Genomic DNA, 21,303 nt, shown 5'->3' with positions numbered 1-21,303 from the left:
TCTTTTTCCTCCAATGTTATGTTGCTTTCTACTTTTCACTCCTGTTATCTCCATTTCCCCCTTTTGTCATTTTTCTTTCCAGATTTTTCCTGAGTACACTGTGCTTTGCATGACACACTATCCCAACCTACCACCTTTTCCTCTCATAGCGGGACTGACTATTAATTACTCTCCAGGAAACTATAATTTCGGCACAAGAGTACTGGTTTCTTGGGGCGCCTGGGTGGCACAGCAGTTAAGTGTCTGCCTTCGGCTCGGGGTGTGATCCCGGCGTTATGGGATCGAGCCCCACATCAGGCTCTTCCACTATGAGCCTGCTTCTTCCTCTCCCACTCCCCCTGCTTGTGTTCCCTCTCTCGCTGGCTGTCTCTATCTCTGTCGAATAAATAAATAAAATCTTAAAAAAAAAAAAAGAGTACTGGCTTCTCAGTGGTGTCAGAAGGAAGACACTTCTACTTGTAAGCAGTTCATAAAAATACTTTTGTATACCTTCTTTTTCCTGAGAAGAATCATTGGATTTCTCACTAAATTAAAATGTTTTGGGAAGAGGACTTGTGCCATGAAAAGTGACAGTCCCCAGGGCAAACATCCGCTTTTTTAAAATTGTGGTAAAACACATATAACATAAAATTTACCATTTTAACCATTTTTTAGTGCACAGTTCAGTGGCACTAAGTACATTCATATTGTTGTGCAACCATCACCACCATTCATCTCCAGAACGCTTCCTTCTGCAAAACAGAAACTTAGTACTCATTAAAAAAATAATTCCCTACTCTTTCCTCCAGCCCCTGGCACCCACCATTCTATTTTCTGTCTCTACAAATTTGACTACTCTAGGTACCTCATGTAAATGGAATCATGTAGTATATATCTTTTTGTGACTGGGTTATTTCACTTAATGTCCTCAAGTTTCATCTATGCTGTAGCACATGTCAGAATTTCCTTCCTTTTTCAGGCTGAGTAATATTCAACACTAATAAGTGGAATGCTCTATTATCAGACCTAACTACAAGTGTATTTTCAGTTTCCTTGTTCTTGTCTCTCTGCCAGCACTCACTAGAAATCATCTTCATTTTGTTCCTTAGACTCTTGTTCTCTCTTTTTCTTTTGCCCAGACGTAGAGTCTCTGTTGTTGTCTTAGTTCCTGATTTTATTCTGCTCCTCATTCTGCTTTCATTGACTAAACTCTGGCAACTTGTCGCCTCCTCATTTTTTTTTTTTAAGATTTTATTTATTTATTTGACAGAGAGAGAAAGACAGCCAGCGAGAGAGGGAACACAAGCAGGAGGAGTGGGAGAGGAAGAAGCAGGCTCCCAGCGGAGCAGGGAGCCTGATGCGGGGCTGGATCCCAGGACTCTGGGATCACGCCCTGAGCCAAAGGCAGACGCTTAACGACTGAACCACCCAGGAGCCCCGCCTCTTCAGTTTCTGACTTCAATCTAGTGACTACATTTTGGATTCTTTTCACTGATTGCTCACCAGTTATGAGAAAGAAGGAAGATCCATCATCCTCCATCCCGCTAGGCATCAGGGCAAGTCGGGAGCACTACGGTAGGAGCTGTTGTGTTAGACTGAACAGACATGGGCACCAGCACATACCCATGGCATGTGACCCCCCTACAAGACATAGGAAAAGAAATAATAGGTTGAAAATCAGGCTAACTCCTCTCAGACAGACTCTACTGGTTCTGTCTCTCTCAAAGAACCAACTGTGTATTGTCACGCAGAACCTCTCAATGGAGAGGGAGTTCCTAGAGCCTTTGTAGTGTGACTCAATAGATTGAGGGTTTTGAGACAGAGCCAGGGACCTTTCTGTGTACCCATCTTGACATTGGCCTGTGCAACATCCAGCAAGTGACCCTGAAATCTTCCCATCTGTTTCATTTCTTGGGGGCTTTGAAACAGTGCTTTAGCAGCATGAACTGCCTAGAAGAGAGGCCTAAGAAGCATCACAGCAGCTGGAGGTTTGCAGTAGGCCTTGTGGTAGCAGAGGGAAGTGTCACACAGCTTTAGGAAGAGCCACTGAACAGAAGAACAGAAACATGCTGAACAGCTGCATCAGACTGCAAGTGTGACAGGGATTCAAATCAACTGTCCACAGAAACTCTTTGTCTTCACTGAAATGTGCTTCCCTTGGAGGGATTCCTCAGTTCCTAAAAACAAAAAACAAAAACAAGCAAAAACTTCCACTATCTCTCTGCTGGCTGTAAGTGTACTAATCTCTCCGCTTAAGAGCTTCCTACATTAAGTCAGTATTTCTGAATGACAATTTGGGGCCATAAATCATGTTCGCTTCTTTGACAGATACAAAGATGATGGTCCTTGTGTTCAATAAACTTTCATCTTTCCTTTTTCTTTCCCTTCTGGTACCAGGATAGGCTCTTCAACAGGGGGCAAGTGCTATGAAGCTCTTGGTAATAATGGCTACTTTTTTTTCAGGGCCTATTACGTATCAGACACTTTACACAGATATTGATAATCTTCCCAGCGATCCCCGGGGTAGAATTATTCTTCCGATTTTGGAGATAAGGAAACCAAGACTCAAAGAAATTAAATAATTTCCCAAATCATAAAAATAGTGAGAGGTAAAAACTGAAACAGGTCTTCTTATATTATGCTGTTAGTTGAGAAAAGTTCATTTTGGAGTTGGAACTCCTTGGAAACTCACTCTGCTTTTTACCAAGTCATAAGTAATTCAACATTAAAAAGGTAATTAATGAATGAAAACAAGATGCCCATAACAATTCTTTTCAGAAATGTCAATTTGCTTTTACCATTATCCCCCTTTTACTGAGATTGTGTTTTAAACAGGCATTTGTCCCTCTAATACAATAGAAACCCTCTGCTAACCTTGTTTTTAGCATTAAAAAAGTTTAAACATAATTTGTTTTTTGGGTTTTTTGTTTTGTTTTGTTTTGTTTTGTTTTTTTGGTGGCCTAGCACCAGGATTAGGGAAGACACACATTAATAATTTTGTAGGGGAGGCACCGATGTGATAATAAAGGTAACTGTAGAATATTGTGCAGGCTTGGCTTTCCGGTTCTGCTTTATAAATGAACCCTGGGATCATGACCTGAGCCGAAGGCAGACGCTTAACCGACTGAGCTACCCGGGTGCCCATGTTAATCACATTTCTTGACTAATGTCTGAGTTTGGAAAATCAGAAAATCCAGGTGGGCTAATGTTAACATTCACATATATAAAATTTTGAGTCTGGAATATTGAATAAGGGATCTACTAGTACAGGGGTAAGCAGACTATGAATAACAGGTCAAATCTGGCCTGCTATCTGTTTACATAAATAATGTTTTATTGGAATACAACCGCACTTATTTGTTTACCTATTTTCTATAGTGCCTTTCATATTACAGCAGCAGAGTTGAGTAGTTATAAGAGAGACCTTATGGTTCACAAGGCTGAAATATTTATTATCTGGTCTTTTACAAAAAGTTTGTTAACTCCTCATTTAGTCAATCTTCTCAATATGTAGATAAGCACCTCTTTCTTTCTTTCTTTCTTTCTTTCTTTCTTTCTTTCTTTCTTTCTTTCCTTTCCTTTCCTTTCCTTTCCTTTCCTTCTTTTTTTAGATTTATTTATTTGAGAGAGACAGAGACTGAGTGCGGGGAAGGGCAGAGGGAGAGAATCTTCAAGCAGACTCCCCCACACAGGGCTTGATCTTAGGACCCTGAGATCATGACCTGAGCTGAAATCAAGAGTGGGGCGCTCAACTGACTGAGCCACCCAGGTGCCCAATAAGGACCTATTTCCAGATCGTTTGATAATATTTTCATAGATCTTAATAAGTGTCATGTTTTGTTAAATATATGAATGTGTTCTTTAGCCAAAACTCACCGTCTTTTCCTCCATGCCTTACCATTCTCAAGACAAGTACATACTTGTCGCACATAGTATTGGTATTCTCTTTTAACAGAAAGTCTTTTGTGTTAGCTAATTTTCTGAATTAATATTTTATTCTCACATCTTTTTCAAAACCTTTTTCAAATATAAGAGTTGTTTTACAATAAATAATCTATCTTGGCTATTAGTGTTTACAATGGAAATATGTTTAAATATCACAAGTTTTGCATTTCATAGTAAAAGATCCAAAGGTAGCTAAAACCTTTAATTAAAGTAAAGAATATTACAGGCATATCTCAAAGACATATTGAGGGTTTAGTTCCAAACCACCACAGTAAAGCAAATATTGCAATTAAGCAAGTCAAATGAATTTTTTGGCTTCCCAGTGCATATAAAAGTTATGTTTACAACATACTGCAGTATATTAAGTGCACAATAACATTATATCTAAAAAATGTGCATACCTTAATTTTAAGATATTGTTAAAAATGCTGAGCATCATCTGAACTTTCAGCAAGTCATCATCTTTTTGCTGGTGGAAGGCCTTGCCTTGATGTTGATGGCTGCTGACTGATCAGGGTGGTAGTTGCTGAAGGTTGGGGTGGCAGTGGCAGTTTCTTAAAATAAGACAAAAATGAAGTTTATCACATCAATTGACTCTTCCTCTCATGAACGATTTCCTTATAGTATGCAATGCTATTTGATAGCATTTTACCCACTTCTCAAGTTTTCTAATGAGATTGCAAATCAGTACCATCTTCAGGCTCCACTGCTAATTCTTGTTCTCTTGCTATTTCCACCACATCTGCAGTAATTTCCCCCCTTAAGTTTTGAACCCCTTAAGGTCATCCATGAGGTTTGGAATCAACTTCTCCCAAACTCCTGTGAATGTTGATATTTTGACCTCTTCCCATGAATCACGAATGTTGTTAATGACATCTAGGATGGTGAATCCTTTCCAGAAGGTTTTCCATTTATTTTGCCCAGATCCATCAGAGGAATCACTATCTATGGCAGCTATAGCCTTACGAAATGTATTTCCTTGACCCATGGGCTCCAGAATAGATGTATTAGTAGGTATGAAAACAATGTTAATCTTATTGTACATCTCTTTCAGAGCTCTTAGGAGACCAGTACATTGCCAAGGAGCAGTAATATTTTGAAAGGAATCTTTTTTTCTGAATGGTAGGTCTCAAAAGTGGGCTTAAAATATTCAGTAAACCATGTTGTAAACAGATGTGCTGTCTTCGGGCTTTGTTGTTCCATTTATAGAGCACAGGCAGAGTAGATTTAGCATAATTTTTAAAGGCCCTGGGATTTTCAGAATGGCCAATGAGCATTGGCTTCCATTTAAAGTCACCAGCTGCATTAGTCCCTAACAGGAGAGTCAGCCTGTCCTTTGAAACTTTGAAGCTAATATCTAGTTATGGAAGTCGCAGATGGCATCTTCTTCCTGTGGAAGGCTGTTTTGTCTACATTGAAAATCTGTTGTTTAGTGTGGCCACCTTGATTAATTATTTTAGCTGGATCTTCTGGATAATTTGTGCAGTTTCTACATCAGCTCTTGCTGCTTCACTTTGTCCTTTTAGATACTAGAGATGGCTTCTTCCCTAAAACCTCGTGAAGTAATCTCTGCTAGCTTCAAATTTCTTATTCAGCTTCCTCACCTCTCTCAGCCTTCATAAAATTGAAGAGAATTAGGGTCTTGTCCTAGATTAGGCTTTGGCTTAAGGGAATGTTGTGGCTGGTTTTATCTTCTATCCAGACCACTAAAACTTTCTCCGTATCAGCAATAAGTCTATTTTGCTTATCATTCATGTGTTCACTGGAGTAGTACTTTTATTTTCCTTCAAGAACTTTTCCTTTGGGTTTGCAATTTGGCTAACCAGCACATGAAACTTAGCTTTTGGCCTCCCTCAGCTTTCAACATGCCTTATTCACTAAGCTTAATCATTTCTAGCTTTTGATTTAAAGTGAATGACGTGTGACTCTTCCTTTCACTTGAACAGTTAGAGGCCACTGTAGTGTTATTAGTGGGCCTAATTTCAATATTGTTGTGTCTCAGGGAATAAGGAGGCCTGAGAGGGAATGGGACAGAAATTGCTGGTTGATAAAGCAGTCAGAACATGCATATTTATCTATTAAGTTTGCCACCTTATATGGGTGTAGTTTGTGGTGCCCCAAAACAATTGCAATAGTAACATCGAAGATTACTCATCACAGATCACTATAAAATATAGTAATAATGAAAAATATTTGAAATGTTGCAAGAATTGCTGAAATGTGACACACAGGCATGAAGTGAGCAAATGTTTAGAAAAATAGTGCTGATAGACTCGCTCGATGCAGGGCTGCCGAAAACCTTTACTTTCCAAAAAATACAATGTCTGTGAAGCAAGATAAAGTGAAACATAATAAAACAAGATATGCCTGTACTAAAGAAATAACATTTATTTAAGAACACTGATTGAATACCTCCAATACAAGGTCCTATAGAGGACCTACATATTAAAAATAACTAAGACCCCTTTACAGCTTTTGCCTTTGAAAAGCTAGAATCCTTTGGGGGAAAACAGACATACAAGCGGGAAACTGATATAAGGAAGACCCCAAATAATGATTACATTATTTAGATTTATCTGAATTTCAGTATTCATTATCTGAACATATTAATATGCCATCTAAATCTTCAACTGTACTTCCATTAAAGCAAATTACTAGTATGCACTTCACCCTGAAGAGAATCCTCTGGCTTTAACTACATTTTTAAAATATAGAAATACTGGCTTTTTCCCCAGCTTTATTGAAATATAATTGACACATAACATTTTGTAAGTTTAGGGTGTACAGCATGTTGATTTGAAAGGAATACTGCTTTTATAAAACATAGCATCACTAGGTAATATAATAATGCTAAAGCAAGCTTTTGTTGTCTGTAGCTGTTTTTATCAGGATAATGATTTTATTCATGGTAGATATAAATCTGTGGAACAAACCAACAATGTTATAATGGTATTTGCTCTCTTGAATGGTAATCCAATTATTTTCCCCTTGACTCCTACTCTTTTTTCATCCTGTCCCCTTTCCTTACTTCTTTAAATAAAACATTTCATTCTAGAAGTCTTTATCCTTTTCTTATAAATTCCCATTACTTTCTTTTATTATTCCCAAGAAATGTTAAATCTGAGATTCAGTAATTTAAATACTTGACAGTTCTAAGGTTAAAACATACTAGGTTATTCAGCAAATGTACATAGTACTTTATAGTCAAAAGATATTCTTTATCCTTGTGGATAAGTTTAATTCTCTCTATAAGAAAACCAACATAACCCAAAAGATTTTTGCCTGGTTTTAATAGTGAGAGACAGCACAAACAGAACTGAAAATCTGGATTGCAAGGCCAAGCTTATGTTGCCTTTCATTTTGCAGATGGAGACTGAGCTGGTGAAAAAAGGGTAATCAGGTTGAAAATCCTTATTTTGTTTTTGATGATCTACTCTCTGTTTCCTTGGAAACAGAGCTGGCAGCCACAGAATTGCTGGCATTATGTTTTCTTCTTTTTAAGCTTTGAAACATCCAACGGAAGGTGAGGTTTTATGGCTATAATCTGTAGAATCTGACTTAATTTCAATAAATTAAAAACAAATATTTATTGAATGCCTTATATGTAGTAGGAGGTAAAACTAACTAGTTTGAGAAAGAGCTTTAAACCAGTTGAGTGGAATAAACAGTTTCTTAGAGCCAATTATTATATATTTGGGTTTTGGTTTGGTTTGGTTTTAAGAAAAAGGGGGAGGAAATAGACCTTATTTTTAAAAACCCTATAGTATTAGAGTAATACGCTGAGACTAGTTAGTGAAATTAATTTTAGAAAACAACTAGATTCCCACACCAGACAGCATGATTCTGTCTTCCTGTGTACAAAAGCTAGGTAACATGAGGGTGGTTACTATGTGTTGAGAAAACAGTTTTTGCTTCCAGGAAATAAACAAAAACTAAAGGGAACTTAAATAAACCTAAAATGCTCTCTGAGAAACTGATATATTAATGAATTTACTAAATATTCAGTTGAGGGGTGACTATCAAATGATTATAATATGGTCTTTTCCTTTATGAAAGTTTGTATTACGTTTTAAAAGCCTTAATTCAATTAAAATTCCATAAACTTTCAGAAATCATTTGTCAAATATCTTCATTTTACATATGAAAAAACTGAAGCCTGAGGAGATGGAGACACTTGTCCTAAATCATACCTGGGTGGCAGAACTGGAAGTTCTAGAACTGAGATTTCTTGATTACCAGTGTTCTTTAGTGCTCCATTAATAATAAAGTTCATTGAGGTTTCATTTTGCAAGTATTTTAATTTTACACAATTCTTAGCAACTCATCTATTGTTTAAAAACCCACTATAAGAAATAAAAATACTATATGAACATATAACCAAATGAAATAGCAAACAAATGTGACCTCAACAACCACATTTAAGTTCTGAGTGAACTATGAAGCTATATGCTTTTCAGAAAGTGTCAGAAGTAGACTTTATCAGAATGACCTTATTACTTTGAATTGTGGGTATCCCACCTTCTTAATTCTTCTAATCACAGCATCTAGTCATCTATTAACTCAATCACTAATATTATGTATATAAATCATTTTTGTCTGAGATCCCTTTCTCCCTAAACAGTTAAATATTTCCTCTTTGCCCTCCAATACTCCATGTTCATATCCCTGTAACACTTACCATACTATAGTACAATTATATTATGTACTTACTTTTAGACTCCTTGGTATTAGTGACTGATTTATCTCTTAAAAATCAGATTTGGTGGTCTCATTTAACTCTGTTTCCTAATCTCTGTTGTAGAGCTTGGCACATAATAGTCAATTTAATGTCTAATCACTATATAATATCTATTTGTATTTTTCCCTTGATGAGAGAGATACAGGAAAGCAAGAGATCTATGTTAGCTGAGAAGACCAGAAAAATTGGAAGAGCAAGAGTTTGAAACACTAGGTCCTCACTATTGATCACCTCTTGCTGACTGCCAAGTTCAGTTCTTTTTTTTTTTTTTTTAAGATTTTTAAAATTTATTTACGTTAGAGAGAGAGGAGGGGGAGGAGCAGAGGGACAGGGACAAGGAGATAACACACAGAGCCCGGTCCCATGACAATGACCTGAGCTGAAACCAAGAACTGACTGGGCTACCCAGGCCCCCCTGCCACGTTCATTTCTTAAAACAGTAATTCCCAAGTATTTCCACTCTCCTTAAGCATCACCTCGCTCCAATCCCCTATTTCAATCCAATGGGTTTTGTTCTTACATAACCTGTGTGATTAAGATCATCCAGTGAGAGTTTCCTCATCTTAACCCTCTCCATCTCAATATTTTCTTTCTTCTCATGTTTCTTCATATTTTCTTCTTCTCAAGGTATATTTCTCCTCCTTCTCCTCTTCATTTAAGATTATTCTTTTTTTTTCAGAGAGGGAAAAGGGCAGAGGGAGAGAGCAAGTATTAAGCAATTCCCATTGTGGAGTCCAACGTGGGGCTTGATCTCACAAACCTGAGATCATAACTTGAGCCAAAATCAAGAGCTGGATGAGCCACCCAGGCACCCTAAGATCATTCTTTACCAGCTCTTATTTATCCACTTAAAAATATATTTTGGGGGGCGCCTGGGTGGCACAGTGGTTAAGCATCTGCCTTCGGCTCAGGGCGTGATCCTGGCATTATGGGATCGAGCCCCACATCAGGCTCTTCTGCTATGAGCCTGCTTCTTCCTCTCACACTCCCCCTGCTTGTGTTCCTTCTCTCGCTGGCTGTCTCTATCTCTGTCGAATAAATAAATAAAATCTTTTAAAAATATATATATATTTTGGTGTCTTTCTAGCCTAAAAAAATTTTAGTGAACATACTACTTAAACTACTTTCATATATATAAGAAAAGGCAGGGAGAATTGCCTGTATTTACAGTCTCCATTTTCTTCTAATTTTTTTCTTAAAATACTTTAATCTGCTTTTTCTCCTCACTACTCAAGTGAAATAACGTTCTTGAAGTGGCTTTTCCTTTATGATTTAAAATTTGTACAAGGAATGCTAGGTAAAATTACCCAAAAAACTAATTTAAAAGAAACTTGTCACCCACACCCTTTATCTGCCTTCATTCTAAACACACAGAAATTCTAGATATTTTACTACATTATTGAACCCTATAGAAAGAAATGAAAATCTTTAAATCCTATAGCAAGAGATCTAGAACAGTATGTAGCTCATAGTGATCACTGAATAGGATTAAAAATAATAATTATAAAAAAACAGCATCCCAGACCACATAATTTGTGGGGGTGATTCTAATTATTCATGCTGCTTTCATTATGCAGAAACTGAAAAAAAAAAAAAAAAAGCCAAGAATTAATGTAAGCGGGCCCAGCCTCAGAAATGTCTCTACAACCTAGGAGAGGCACAGGACACTAAAGTATATAATTCAGGCGAAGGATGAGTTTACAAACCAAAATTACAAAGCAGTTGAGGAAATCTGACGTGAGAGACAGCATATACTAAATATGGGAGAAATAACAATGAGGGATTTTAGATGACACATAAATGGTCTTTAGAATGAGGATGTTTAAAATATGTTTAAAGAGATTTTTAAAATACAAATGAACTCCAGGAAAAGGACCGATTAATTTGAATTAAAAAAATAGAAACTTTAGACATAAGAAACGTAATAATTGAAATAAGACACTTCTCAGTGTATAGGATAAATAAACATTTAAGACCATGAATTGGGCGAACTAGATCACACAGAATAAAGACTGAGAGGCCAGAGGAGTTGGAGAAAACCCAGTGGAAAATAGTGTTAAGACAACAGAGAACAATGTTTTAAGTAAATAACAGAAAGATCAAGTATGGCTGAAAAACGTCATTTGGATTTAGTAATTAGGTCAGTGGTTACCTTTGCAAAAGCAGTTGCCTTGGAATAATGGTGAGGGAGACAAAAATTATGGTGTGTTGAGGCATGGATGCGAGGTGAGGAATTGGAGATAAGTAGGAACTGTGACTGAAATAAGAAGGCAAGAGCAACAGGTGATAGTTGCAGGGAGGATTTTCTTTTTTGAAATTAATGAGATGTAAGCATATTTATATGCTTTGGGGAAGGGAGGATAGATTGGGAAAGACTGACAGAGATTTTAACTTGATAGAACTAATTTCCTGAAGAGAAAGGAGCAGGGGATGGGAACTAAAACACAACTAAAGGGATTTGCTTTTGATATCTTCTAAGGACAGCAAAGTACCATAATAATTCTTGCTTAGTGCCAGGTATTATTCCAAGCATTTTATGTATATTTTATTTTATTGAAGATTTTATTTACTTATTTATTTGAAAGAGAGCGAGAGAGAGTAGGGGAAGGGACAGACGGAGAGGGAGAAGCAGATTTCCTGCTGAACAGGAAGCCTGATGCAGGGCTCGATCCCAGCACCCTGGGATCATGACCTGAGCCAAAGGCAGATGCTTAACCAATTGAGCCACCCAGGCGTCCCTGTTCCAAGCGTTTTAGATGTATTAACTGAACCGGATGAAGATAATGAACTTGAGAATGCAGAGTTGAAGGAATGTTCATCTGAAAATCAAAATGATCTTTATGAACATGAAGCTAAAATTATGTACTAATAATTTACTAAAAGAGATGGTGAAAGGAGCTTAAAAAGTAGCGGTTTGAAGAATAGGAGAGGAAGTTGGCCAGAAACATATAAAAGTATTTTTGAACAGTAATTCAAATGATTGTGTCATTTTCTCCAGCAGTGCTCAGATATACTGGTGTCAGAGCTCAGAGACAGATTATATTGATCCGTGGTTGATAGTCTGTAAACAGACTAGGATGGAAAGACAAGAGTTCAGGACATTGACAGCACTGGCAGAGGGTGGTTAAGTAATGTTCACTGGGGTTAGGTTAGATATGAAAGGAAGTGAAGCCAGGAGGGGGAAAATGATGGATAGGTAAAAAAAAAAAAAAAAAAGTAAAAAAGTAGAAATAGGAAGATTACAAACATAAAAAGTCCATTGACTCTGTCCCACTCCTTTCTGAGGTTGCCACAACTCATGAAGGCCACCAGAAGAGTAAGTTCTGTCATCTTCAAGTTCAGGGTTTTCTCCATGCAGCAGTATAGTCTACTGAACAACATCACTGGCATCACCTAGGAGCTTGTTAGAAATGTAGAATCTGAAGCCCCACTCCAGAAATACTGAATCAGAATCTGCTTCTTAAGAGAATCTTAAAGTGATTATCACATTAAATTTAAGAAGCACTGGGATAGAGAGTATAGATTCACCCTTGGTTTATGTGTACTGGTCATGATATGCTAGGAGAAGCAAGGGGCAGACACTGAGTTCGCAGACTCAATGAATTTATTACTTTTTATGTATAACTTAAATCCTTTTCCAAATGATTTGTCATCCTGTACACTAAGTCGTCCCTAATTCCACTCCACACCCCAGGTGCTCTTATATCTGGATATCATGGGATTGCACAAGAAACCATAAGCTTCCTTTCAGTTTTAAAATTCTTTCATATTATCATAGCCAAACCTCCTCTACACAGAAAAAAATACATGAAAATCAGTAAAACTGAAATGAAGTGAAATGAAATTTAGTCAGGGCGGAAATTCTAAGGAAAAATTTGCAATTAGCTACACACAAACACACACCCCATCTGTTCTTGGGTCAGCTTTAAAGTGATACACTTTCTTCTCATAACATTCGTGTTTTGAAGTCGCTATTTTCTCCTCTCCTTGTGCAATACCAAACCGAAATTCTTTTAAATGTATTAAGTCACTTGACAGTCTGAGTGGAAGCTCGAGCGAAATTGCGTCCTCACATTAATGTGGAACCAGTTTCCGAAGAGGTAGTCTGGAGAGCAAGACAGGACAGCGTCAATCTGGTCACCGAGATAACTGTTGGAAGCCTTAGTGTTAATGGAAATTTTAATATAGTTTTGTAAAGACTAGCAATGTTTTTTGTTATTCAGGCTTTCATCCTAGACGAAGAACTGACTGTTGTCGACCTCCTAGTGATTTTTTATGTGCCGGTGCTTTTAAGCGCTGATACCTACTGGGCCAACTTCTGCGGTCAAAGAGGGCGGAAAACCCCATTTGTTCCCTCCTCAAACTGGTCCAGAGGGCTGTGGATGTGCTTTATTACTGCTGGGAGAACCGAAATTGCAGAGGCCTGAGGCGTTTCAAAAATGAACGGGAAGGGTTTTTAAACTGCGCAGGGAGAGATGTTTGCGACGTGACAGCTGATGGCCCCAAGCGCTGACGGCCTCCCTCCCGCGCCGGGTCAGCTCCCCACCAGTAATCGCCTCTCCCTCTCCAGGTTAACCCATCACACGCCCACCCTCCCCCCGCCCTTCCCTCTCCTCGCTTCCAAGGCTCCCGCGCCCTCTTCTTTCCCTCCGCCTGCCTTTCATTGACTTTCCCTCCCCCTTCCTCCTTTTCCTTTTCCTCGCCCCCTCCCTTTTCTCCCCTATGTCTCTCGCGCAGCCCACCTCGCTTTCTCCCCTTCTCTTTTCCCTAAGACTCGCGCTCCCGCTGCAAACACCGCCTCCTCTCTCAACGAGACGCCGGGCGGGAGGCGCAGCAAGCCGACTGCACGCAGGCGCACTGCGCGGCGGGCGCGCGGGCAGGGTGGGCGTCTGCGCAGGCGCGCGCTGCTCTGGCTTCGCTTCTGCGCTGGGCGCTAGGCGTTCTTCGGCTCGTTCAGTCAGGACTTGGGGCCGCGCGCCGACGGCGGCACCATGTTTCTTCAGTCGGTCAGTCTCTGGAACCTGGCGTTTTATGCCCTTATGGTTTTCATGGCGACCCTGGGGCTGTGGGACGTCTTCTTCGGCTTCGAGGAGAACAAGTGCAGTATGAGCTATATGTTTGAGTACCCAGAGTATCAGGTGAGGTTCGGCTGTCTCACCTGGGCGCTCCGGGATTCGGGCCCCTCCCGCCGGGTTTCTCCTGCTTTGGCTCCCGCGCCTCTCTGGTCCCCGTATGCCAACCTTGTCTCTCTGTTTTTTTCGCCCTGGAAGACTCTGCAGACAGCCCCCCCCCCTTGCTTCCCTCACTTACCCGTTGTGTCCTCTCAGCATTGGGGTGTCAGGTAGATGATTACCTGAAGCATCCTCCCGGCCCCCCTCGTAGTTGCTCCCCTGACCCTCCGCCCCTTCCCGGTCCCAAATCCCGGGTACAGATTCTTTTGACTGCCCGGGCCCACCCTCACCCTCCATTCTTAGAGACGCAACCTCAGACCCTCTCCCTAAACCCAAACCCCATTTTCCTTGCGTTCCTGCCTTAACAGGTGCCCCTGGAACCTTCTTTGCTTTCCGCGCGCCTAAATTCTCACCACCCGCGCAGTGATTTGTACGTCAGCTTTCGCCTTTCTAGAAGGGGACTGGCTTCTGCAGAGTATGTGTTGGCTGGATCCCAAGACAGCCTTTGCGACTCTAGGATTTTACTCTTGTGTAAAAGGCTAACCTGATAAGTAATTAAATGGAAAACTATTGAGTTTCCTTCCTGTAAAGTTTGCGGAGCCTCCGGTTTTGTAGGTTGTTGGTCCATGCGTGTGCATACATGCCTGTGTTTATTCATGTCGTCTCTTACCAGTTGCATACAAAATCTGTTTCATAGTGTTTTTGTTTTCTCACTGTGTTTGCAATTTGAGAGAGACCCGGCCTTCGTGGCTCGCGCAGTCGCGCGCTGCCCCCACCTCTCAGTTCCATTTTGAGTATTTTCAATCACAATTGCTTTATCAGGTCAGCACAGTAGAATCTAGAATTTCATTCATGACCAGCTGTAGTGATAAATTACACAACTGTCCAAAGAAATTTCTCCAGAATGATTCTTTTATTTCTAAACACATCTCCTAGTTATAGAATACTTGTTATAATGGTAACTCCCTACCATAAAAAGTATATATACTGTATGATTAAACGCATTTTAAGTATACTTTAAAAACCGTAGCAGATTTTTTTTTTTTAAGGTGAAGAATGCAGGTCGTGATTGTCGCTGTATACAGGTCATTATGGAGGAGCATATTACTTTATCAATGCTATTATTTAGATTCTAAAACTACCTAAGGTACCTAAGGTTTAGATTGCTGAAGAACATCTTTTCCCCGTGGGCAAAATTCTAGTTAAGATTTCATTTGTTTTGAGATCCTTATCTTGGTTCTGCATCAGTGCTTATGAGGGAGTGGAACTTGATATCAAATGCTATTGAAGGAGAAGATTTTAACATGTTACTGTTGTCTCCCTTTCTAAGCACATATGCTGGTTTATGTTTATCAGAAGCTATGCATAGTTAAGTATATGGGCTTTTAGTTTAGTTTTTTTTTTTTAACTGAAAACAGAGCCCTTATAATCTTTAATTTTTCTGTGGTTTAATAATTGGGAAACTCTCAATAGGTTCAAGTAGGTCACTTTAGTTTTGTATTGCATGAAGAGTTTGATTAAAACGAAATTATCTGGAACAATACAGAACTAATAGCCATTTACTTTGAGATTGTCCACAGTTTTTGAAGCTATTTTAATATCTGCAGTTGTGGGAATTGCTTAGTGTTGAAAACAAAGCATAGGGACTCACAGATCTATTTCTTGCCTCATAAAGTTAACTGGAAGGACAAAATTAGCTAGTGCAAAAGAGCTATTTGGCTTTTTTTTTTTTTTGTCAAGTAGTCTGTACTTATTTTGACTTTGATTCTCTTTTTGAGGTTTTATACTTCCGTTACTGTTAATAATTTGTCAGTACAGTAATAATTACAGTGCCCAGAGTTTCTGATACACATTTTCAGTAGATTTTTATTTTATGATGTAAAAAGATGTGTTAATTCACTACAGAATTTATATTTGATGCTTAGACCTTTTATTCTGCACATCAGGTCGTGTTATTTTAGAAATACAGTTAAAACCTGTCTATAGAAATGAGTCATTTTAAAATATAGTGAGATTTCTGGGTAACTGAGGTAATTAAGAACTAGTGGTTTTTAGTGAATATATATTCTAAATGTATTTTATATTTATTGTTTATTTTTAGTTATATTTTATAGTAAGCTTTCTAATTGTTCACAGATTGATGTCCAGCATTTGAGATGACATAGTCGTTGGGTTTTCTCCTTCTTGACATATTTTTCTTTTTTACTGCTAATTTTCATATTCTTTAGCCGAATTTTAGAGGAAATGAAAGGTAGTTGAAACACATTCAACTTTATTCTCCATTTTAAAAATTAAAAGTGGAACAGGAATTTGAACGTATTTGTAAAAATGAAGTGTTGAATTTAAAATTGAGCAGGGGCACCTTGAGTGGCTCAGTCTGTTAAGCGTCTGCCTCCGCCTCAGGTTGTGATCCCCGGGTCCTGGGATCAGAGCCCCTGCATTGGGCTTCCTGCTCAGCAGGGAGTTCTCTCTCTTTCTTTCTCTCTCAAATAAATAAATCTTAAAAAAATACGAAAAAATTGAGTATTCAATTTCTACGTTTGGTTTTCCAAAATTTGCTTATTCAGAGTTAAGTGAACATCTCACAAACCTACCAGGCAAAATACACATTATCCTTTAAAGCTTCTTGCTTTATTATGATAGCAAGACAGAGCTTTTATTTGGTAGCAACTGTTTTAGGCAAATTGTATAATTGGAGAAGAACTGTGTTGTTTTCTCCCATACAGTAATTTATTTGGCTGTCCTCAGATATGTGACATAACAGTTGTCTGAAAGAAAATGTTGGTATTGGAAAATACGAATCATACTTTTGTTATTATGTGTGAGGTTTGCTTAGCAAATAATATATTGAATAACTCTGTCAGGTATATTCTAGATACTGGGTATGGGTGAGAGGGAATTAGAGATGAATCAGACCTTGTGCCTTTATGTCTTTATAATTTTTATGCCTTTATAATACAATGGGGGAGACAGGAATGTAATGGACAGTTAAAATATAATGTGCTAAATGATAATTTCACTATAAGACTGCAAATGAGGCTCTTCACAGAAGAGAGCATTCAAGTTCATCTTCACTAGTCAAAGGTTGTAGACAAGTTGTGGCTAATTAGAGGGTATATATATAGTTCATGAAGTGCAGAAACAAGAAAACTGCAGAAATAAAGAATAGCATTTGTGAAGGTGGGAAAGGCACCAGGACACATTGTATAAGCAGTATGGATAGTATATAAACTGCTAATATTGGTTGCCTTCTGGGTAGGGAATTAGATGGCTAAAGGATGAGGGGTAGGAGAGAGCCTTTTCATTGTATATCCTTCGAGTCCTGAATTTTGAAGCATATTAAAAAATTTAAAACATGGCATGTATAAGTTATAAGAACGGTAAGAATAATTAGAGACAGGTTTTAGAGGATCTCTTTCAGGCCTTTATCATCTATAAATGTAATCAGGAAACACAGGAGGTGTATGTTTTAACATGGTGTTTCTTGTTTTATATTTTAACTTATTTTATTTTAGGGGTGGTGTGGGGTAGGGTGGGGTGGAGGGACAAGAGGGAAAGGGAGAGAGAGAATCTTTTTTTTTTAAATATATTTTTTTATTATATTATGTTAGTCACCATACAGTACACCCCTGGTTTTTGATGTAAAGTTCGATGATTCATTAGTTGCGTATAACACCCAGCGCACCATGCAATACGTGCCCTCCTTACTACCCATCACCAGGCTATCCCGTTCCCCCACCCCCCTCCCCTCTGAAGCCCTCAGTTTGTTTCTCAGAGTCCATAGTCGGGAGAGAGAGAATCTTGCTTAAGCAGGGTCCACACCCAGCCTGGAGGCCGACTCAGGACTCGGGCTCTCCTGACCCTGAGATCCTGCCCAGAGTCAGATGCTTAACTGACTGAGCCACCCAGGTGCCCCACAAGGTATTTCTTGACAGCAGTATGGACTATGGATTGGAGCAGGGAAGAAAGACCAGTCTGAAAGATTCACCTTTCCCTAGGTCTTTTTATTAAGCTGAAGTCCTTAGGGGTGGGATGGCCAAAGGGCTGAAGCTCTTTGTAAGATCTTTAAAACTGTATTCATTTTGATAAAAATATTTTTTCTTCTTTTTTACTAATTATGGAGCTCACATTTTAATTTTCCAGTTTTAAATCACAAGTAGAAGATATATATCATAAAATAAAGACATTAGTTTCTTGAATCAGTATTTTTCTAGCACTTGGGAACTTGTTAGAATTTTTGTCTTTTGAAAGGGCTGTGGGTTAGAGATTAGAAGGACCTGTACTAAGGCAGAATCAAGAGAGGATGAGCAGCAGGGGCAGGACTGGAGATATTATTTAAGTATAAAGGTAATTGATTTTGATTAAAGGTCTATATTGGGGAGAGGTGCTCATTTAAAATAATCTATATAGATAATTTAAAATATATGGGAATCTTGTTGCTATAAAAGTTTTCTTTTTAAATCCCTTGACCCTGTTCTTTTTCTTCATCATCCTTCTCATACACCTATACTTTTTCTATCTTCAATCTGGTCAAAACCCTCCTGTTTCTTCCTGCCACTCCCAACTTGTATTCTGGGATGCAGTTTTGCCATTTGCTAATAGTTTCCTAGTCTTCTGAGTTAATTTTCAACTAGTTCAAAACTTTGTTTAGCTGATGTACTGAAAAGAATGATCTAATACTCATGTACTGTCATATCCAAAGGTGTACTAAATTGGGAGGAATTAAGAGTAATGGTTTACCCGTTCTCGCATGTTTTCTTTTTGCTTAATGTGTACTTAAAATATTGCATAATTTTCATTTTTGATTATATATTGTGCATAGTCAATATTGGGACAAATTTGAGTTGAAGTCCATATATGTGATACATATATATAACAAATCGCGGGATTGATATTTCTGCATTTTGAATATTTGAGGAGATAAAATTGCTAATATATATATATATATTTTTAAAGATTTTATTTATTTATTTGACAGAGACAGCCAGCGAGAGAAGGAACACAAGCAGGGGGAGTGGGAGAGGAAGAAGCAGGCTCCTAGTGGAGAAGCCTGATGTGGGGCTCGATCCCAGAACCCCGGGATCACGCCCTGAGCCGAAGGCAGACGCTTAATGACTGCACCACCCAGGCGCCCCAAAATTGCTAATGTATTAAACAATAAGCTCACAGCCTCTAAAGATGTTTTCAGTTGTTATTAACACAGATTGTTTATGGTAATATTTTTAAAAGAATATTCAGGAATATGCATGAATGATCAGAATTCTGCTTTTTAGAGCAGTGAGGTTTTTCAGTGTTATTACCATTTATAGGCTTTAAAATTCATTCAGTATTTAAAATTTTTATCAAGCCCATGTACAGCGCTGCTAGATCATTAAATCTTTTTATGTCTATGTAAATAAAATCTGTTCAATGTAACTGGCTTCATTTTTAATGATTTTTATAGTTTAAAAAGGAGCAGAAGAAGGCCTTATACCACAACTTTTATAGATGCCTACCTTTTGGGGATGACATTAAGACCTAATTTGTATTTTGTTGAAAAAAAGTGTATATGAATTACTGGCTCATTTGTTATAAAATAATATGAATTGTAGAGTAGTCTGAGGCTTGCTGACAAACCATACACCTGGTCCGTGAAACCAAAACAGATGCTAACTTATTGGAATGTTTACGGCGAGGAGAGTGTACATGTCTTGACCCAAGACATGACTGTAAGGTTGAGATTAACTTGTGAAGCTCATTGAAGGTCAAAGCATATTGAGAGGTCAGAAAGCTGCATTATTAAACAAGCTTACTTTCCTTTGAATGATGTAACAACTGGACTATATAGTTGGGCCTAAGTAAAGGAGAGGCATTACAAAACAGTTTAAAATAGCAAAAAAGAATTGATTTGATAATGGAAAGCCTTTATCATTTCTAAGTATAATTGATACTGATACTATATTAAGTACATTTCCAATTATATTAACAAGTAATTTGCTGACATACATACCCCAGTGTTTTTCTTTTGTCAGTGGCTATTTTGAGTAATTTGTATTCATTAGAATTTGAGGTAGTTCCATTTTATGCATTCCTGAAGACTGCGTGGTTCAAAACTCACACAATTCAAGATGAATTCTACATATGAATAAACTAAAAGTAAAACTTATTTTGGGCATTAAGTGCAGTTTTATCATCAGTAATATTTTTATATTGTTTCAAATGTGTGTAATTCAGAATTGGGCACAGTGGACTGAATTGTATTACTACAACTGATTAAAGTGAAATTGCCTTTTTTTTTTTCCTGCAGAAAATAGAACTTCCAAAGAAACTGGCAAAACGCTATCCTGCATATGAATTATATCTTTATGGAGAAGGCTCCTATGCTGAAGAACACAAAATTCTCCCTTTGACTGGTATCCCAGTTCTCTTTCTTCCTGGGAATGCTGGAAGTTATAAGCAAGGTAAGTCTTGGAAGTAAGTTTTGAAAGCTATAAAATTCAATCAAAGAATTTATCAGATACATACTCTGTTAAATACTGTGCTAGGCATACTAGAAGACACAAATATGTGACATTTTTGTCTGAGAGGAAAAACAATGTGAGTACAAAGAATAATTGAAGACCACTTAGAAAAGAGGAAGACGGAGAAAAAGAACAGGATAGTGTAGGTAGGATAAATGATACAGGGACTCAGGAATCAGCAGAAGAAAGATTTATGTTGGAAATGGAATGTGTAGAAAACATAATCTAGAATACTGATAGAGAAGTAAATTGGCGTATGTTTTGCTAAACAAGAGAGAAGATTGGTTTCCTTCTTTTGGAGCTATTTAAATTAGATCTAGAAATACTGATGGAAACACAAAGGTGAAGGTGGGGAAGCTTTATGTATAGATTCCAAATTGAATGTTGGGCTGGAGATAATAGTTATTTCTGGCATAACAGTCAAGTGATCTGGAAGTAATTTCATTTCAGATGTGCTTTTTGGTTATTAACTGACATATTCTTTTATGAAATAAGAATAGAATTCTTTCAGGGACACCTGCGTGGCTCAGTAGTTAAGCATCTGCCTTGGGCTCAGGTCATGATCCCAGGGTCCTGGGATCGAGTCCCACATCGGGCTCCTTGCTCAGTGGGGAGCCTGTTTCTCCCTCAGCCTGCTGCTCCCCCGCTTGTGCGCACGCACGCTCCCTCTCTCTCAACAAATAAATAAACTTTAAAAAAAAATTATTTCAACATTTAGTGTAATTATTTACATATTATGTATTTATCTAGTGAATATTTGTGTTTTAGGTATTAGGGATCCAAAACAGACCAAGATAGATAAAATCCCTCCCCCTCATTAAACTTATATTCTTGTTGGGAAGACAGTCATCAGATAAATATGTCAGTAATGTTAAAAGTTAGAAAAATAAAACAGAGGGGCGCCTGGGTGGCACAGCGGTTAAGCGTCTGCCTTCGGCTCAGGGTGTGATCCCGGCGTTATGGGATCGAG

At 38.1% G+C, this 21,303-nt stretch overlaps 1 protein-coding gene across 1 annotated transcript in view; it reads left to right on the top strand.

Moving 5' to 3' along the window:
• The first annotated feature begins 13,528 nt into the window (after positions 1-13,528).
• The window catches only part of PGAP1 (post-GPI attachment to proteins inositol deacylase 1), a 68,428-nt gene continuing 60,653 nt past the window's right edge, over positions 13,529-21,303 (top strand). Inside the window, exons 1-2 of the mRNA XM_026492273.4 lie at positions 13,529-13,800; positions 20,120-20,273. Coding sequence (XP_026348058.2) covers positions 13,654-13,800; positions 20,120-20,273 — 301 coding nt within the window. The 5' untranslated portion in view covers positions 13,529-13,653. The remainder of the gene's footprint in view (positions 13,801-20,119; positions 20,274-21,303) is intronic.

This window comes from Ursus arctos, unplaced genomic scaffold (genome assembly GCF_023065955.2).
Source record: "Ursus arctos isolate Adak ecotype North America unplaced genomic scaffold, UrsArc2.0 scaffold_1, whole genome shotgun sequence".
Lineage (NCBI taxonomy): Eukaryota > Metazoa > Chordata > Mammalia > Carnivora > Ursidae > Ursus > Ursus arctos.
This window is presented reverse-complemented; position numbering and strand designations above follow the sequence as displayed.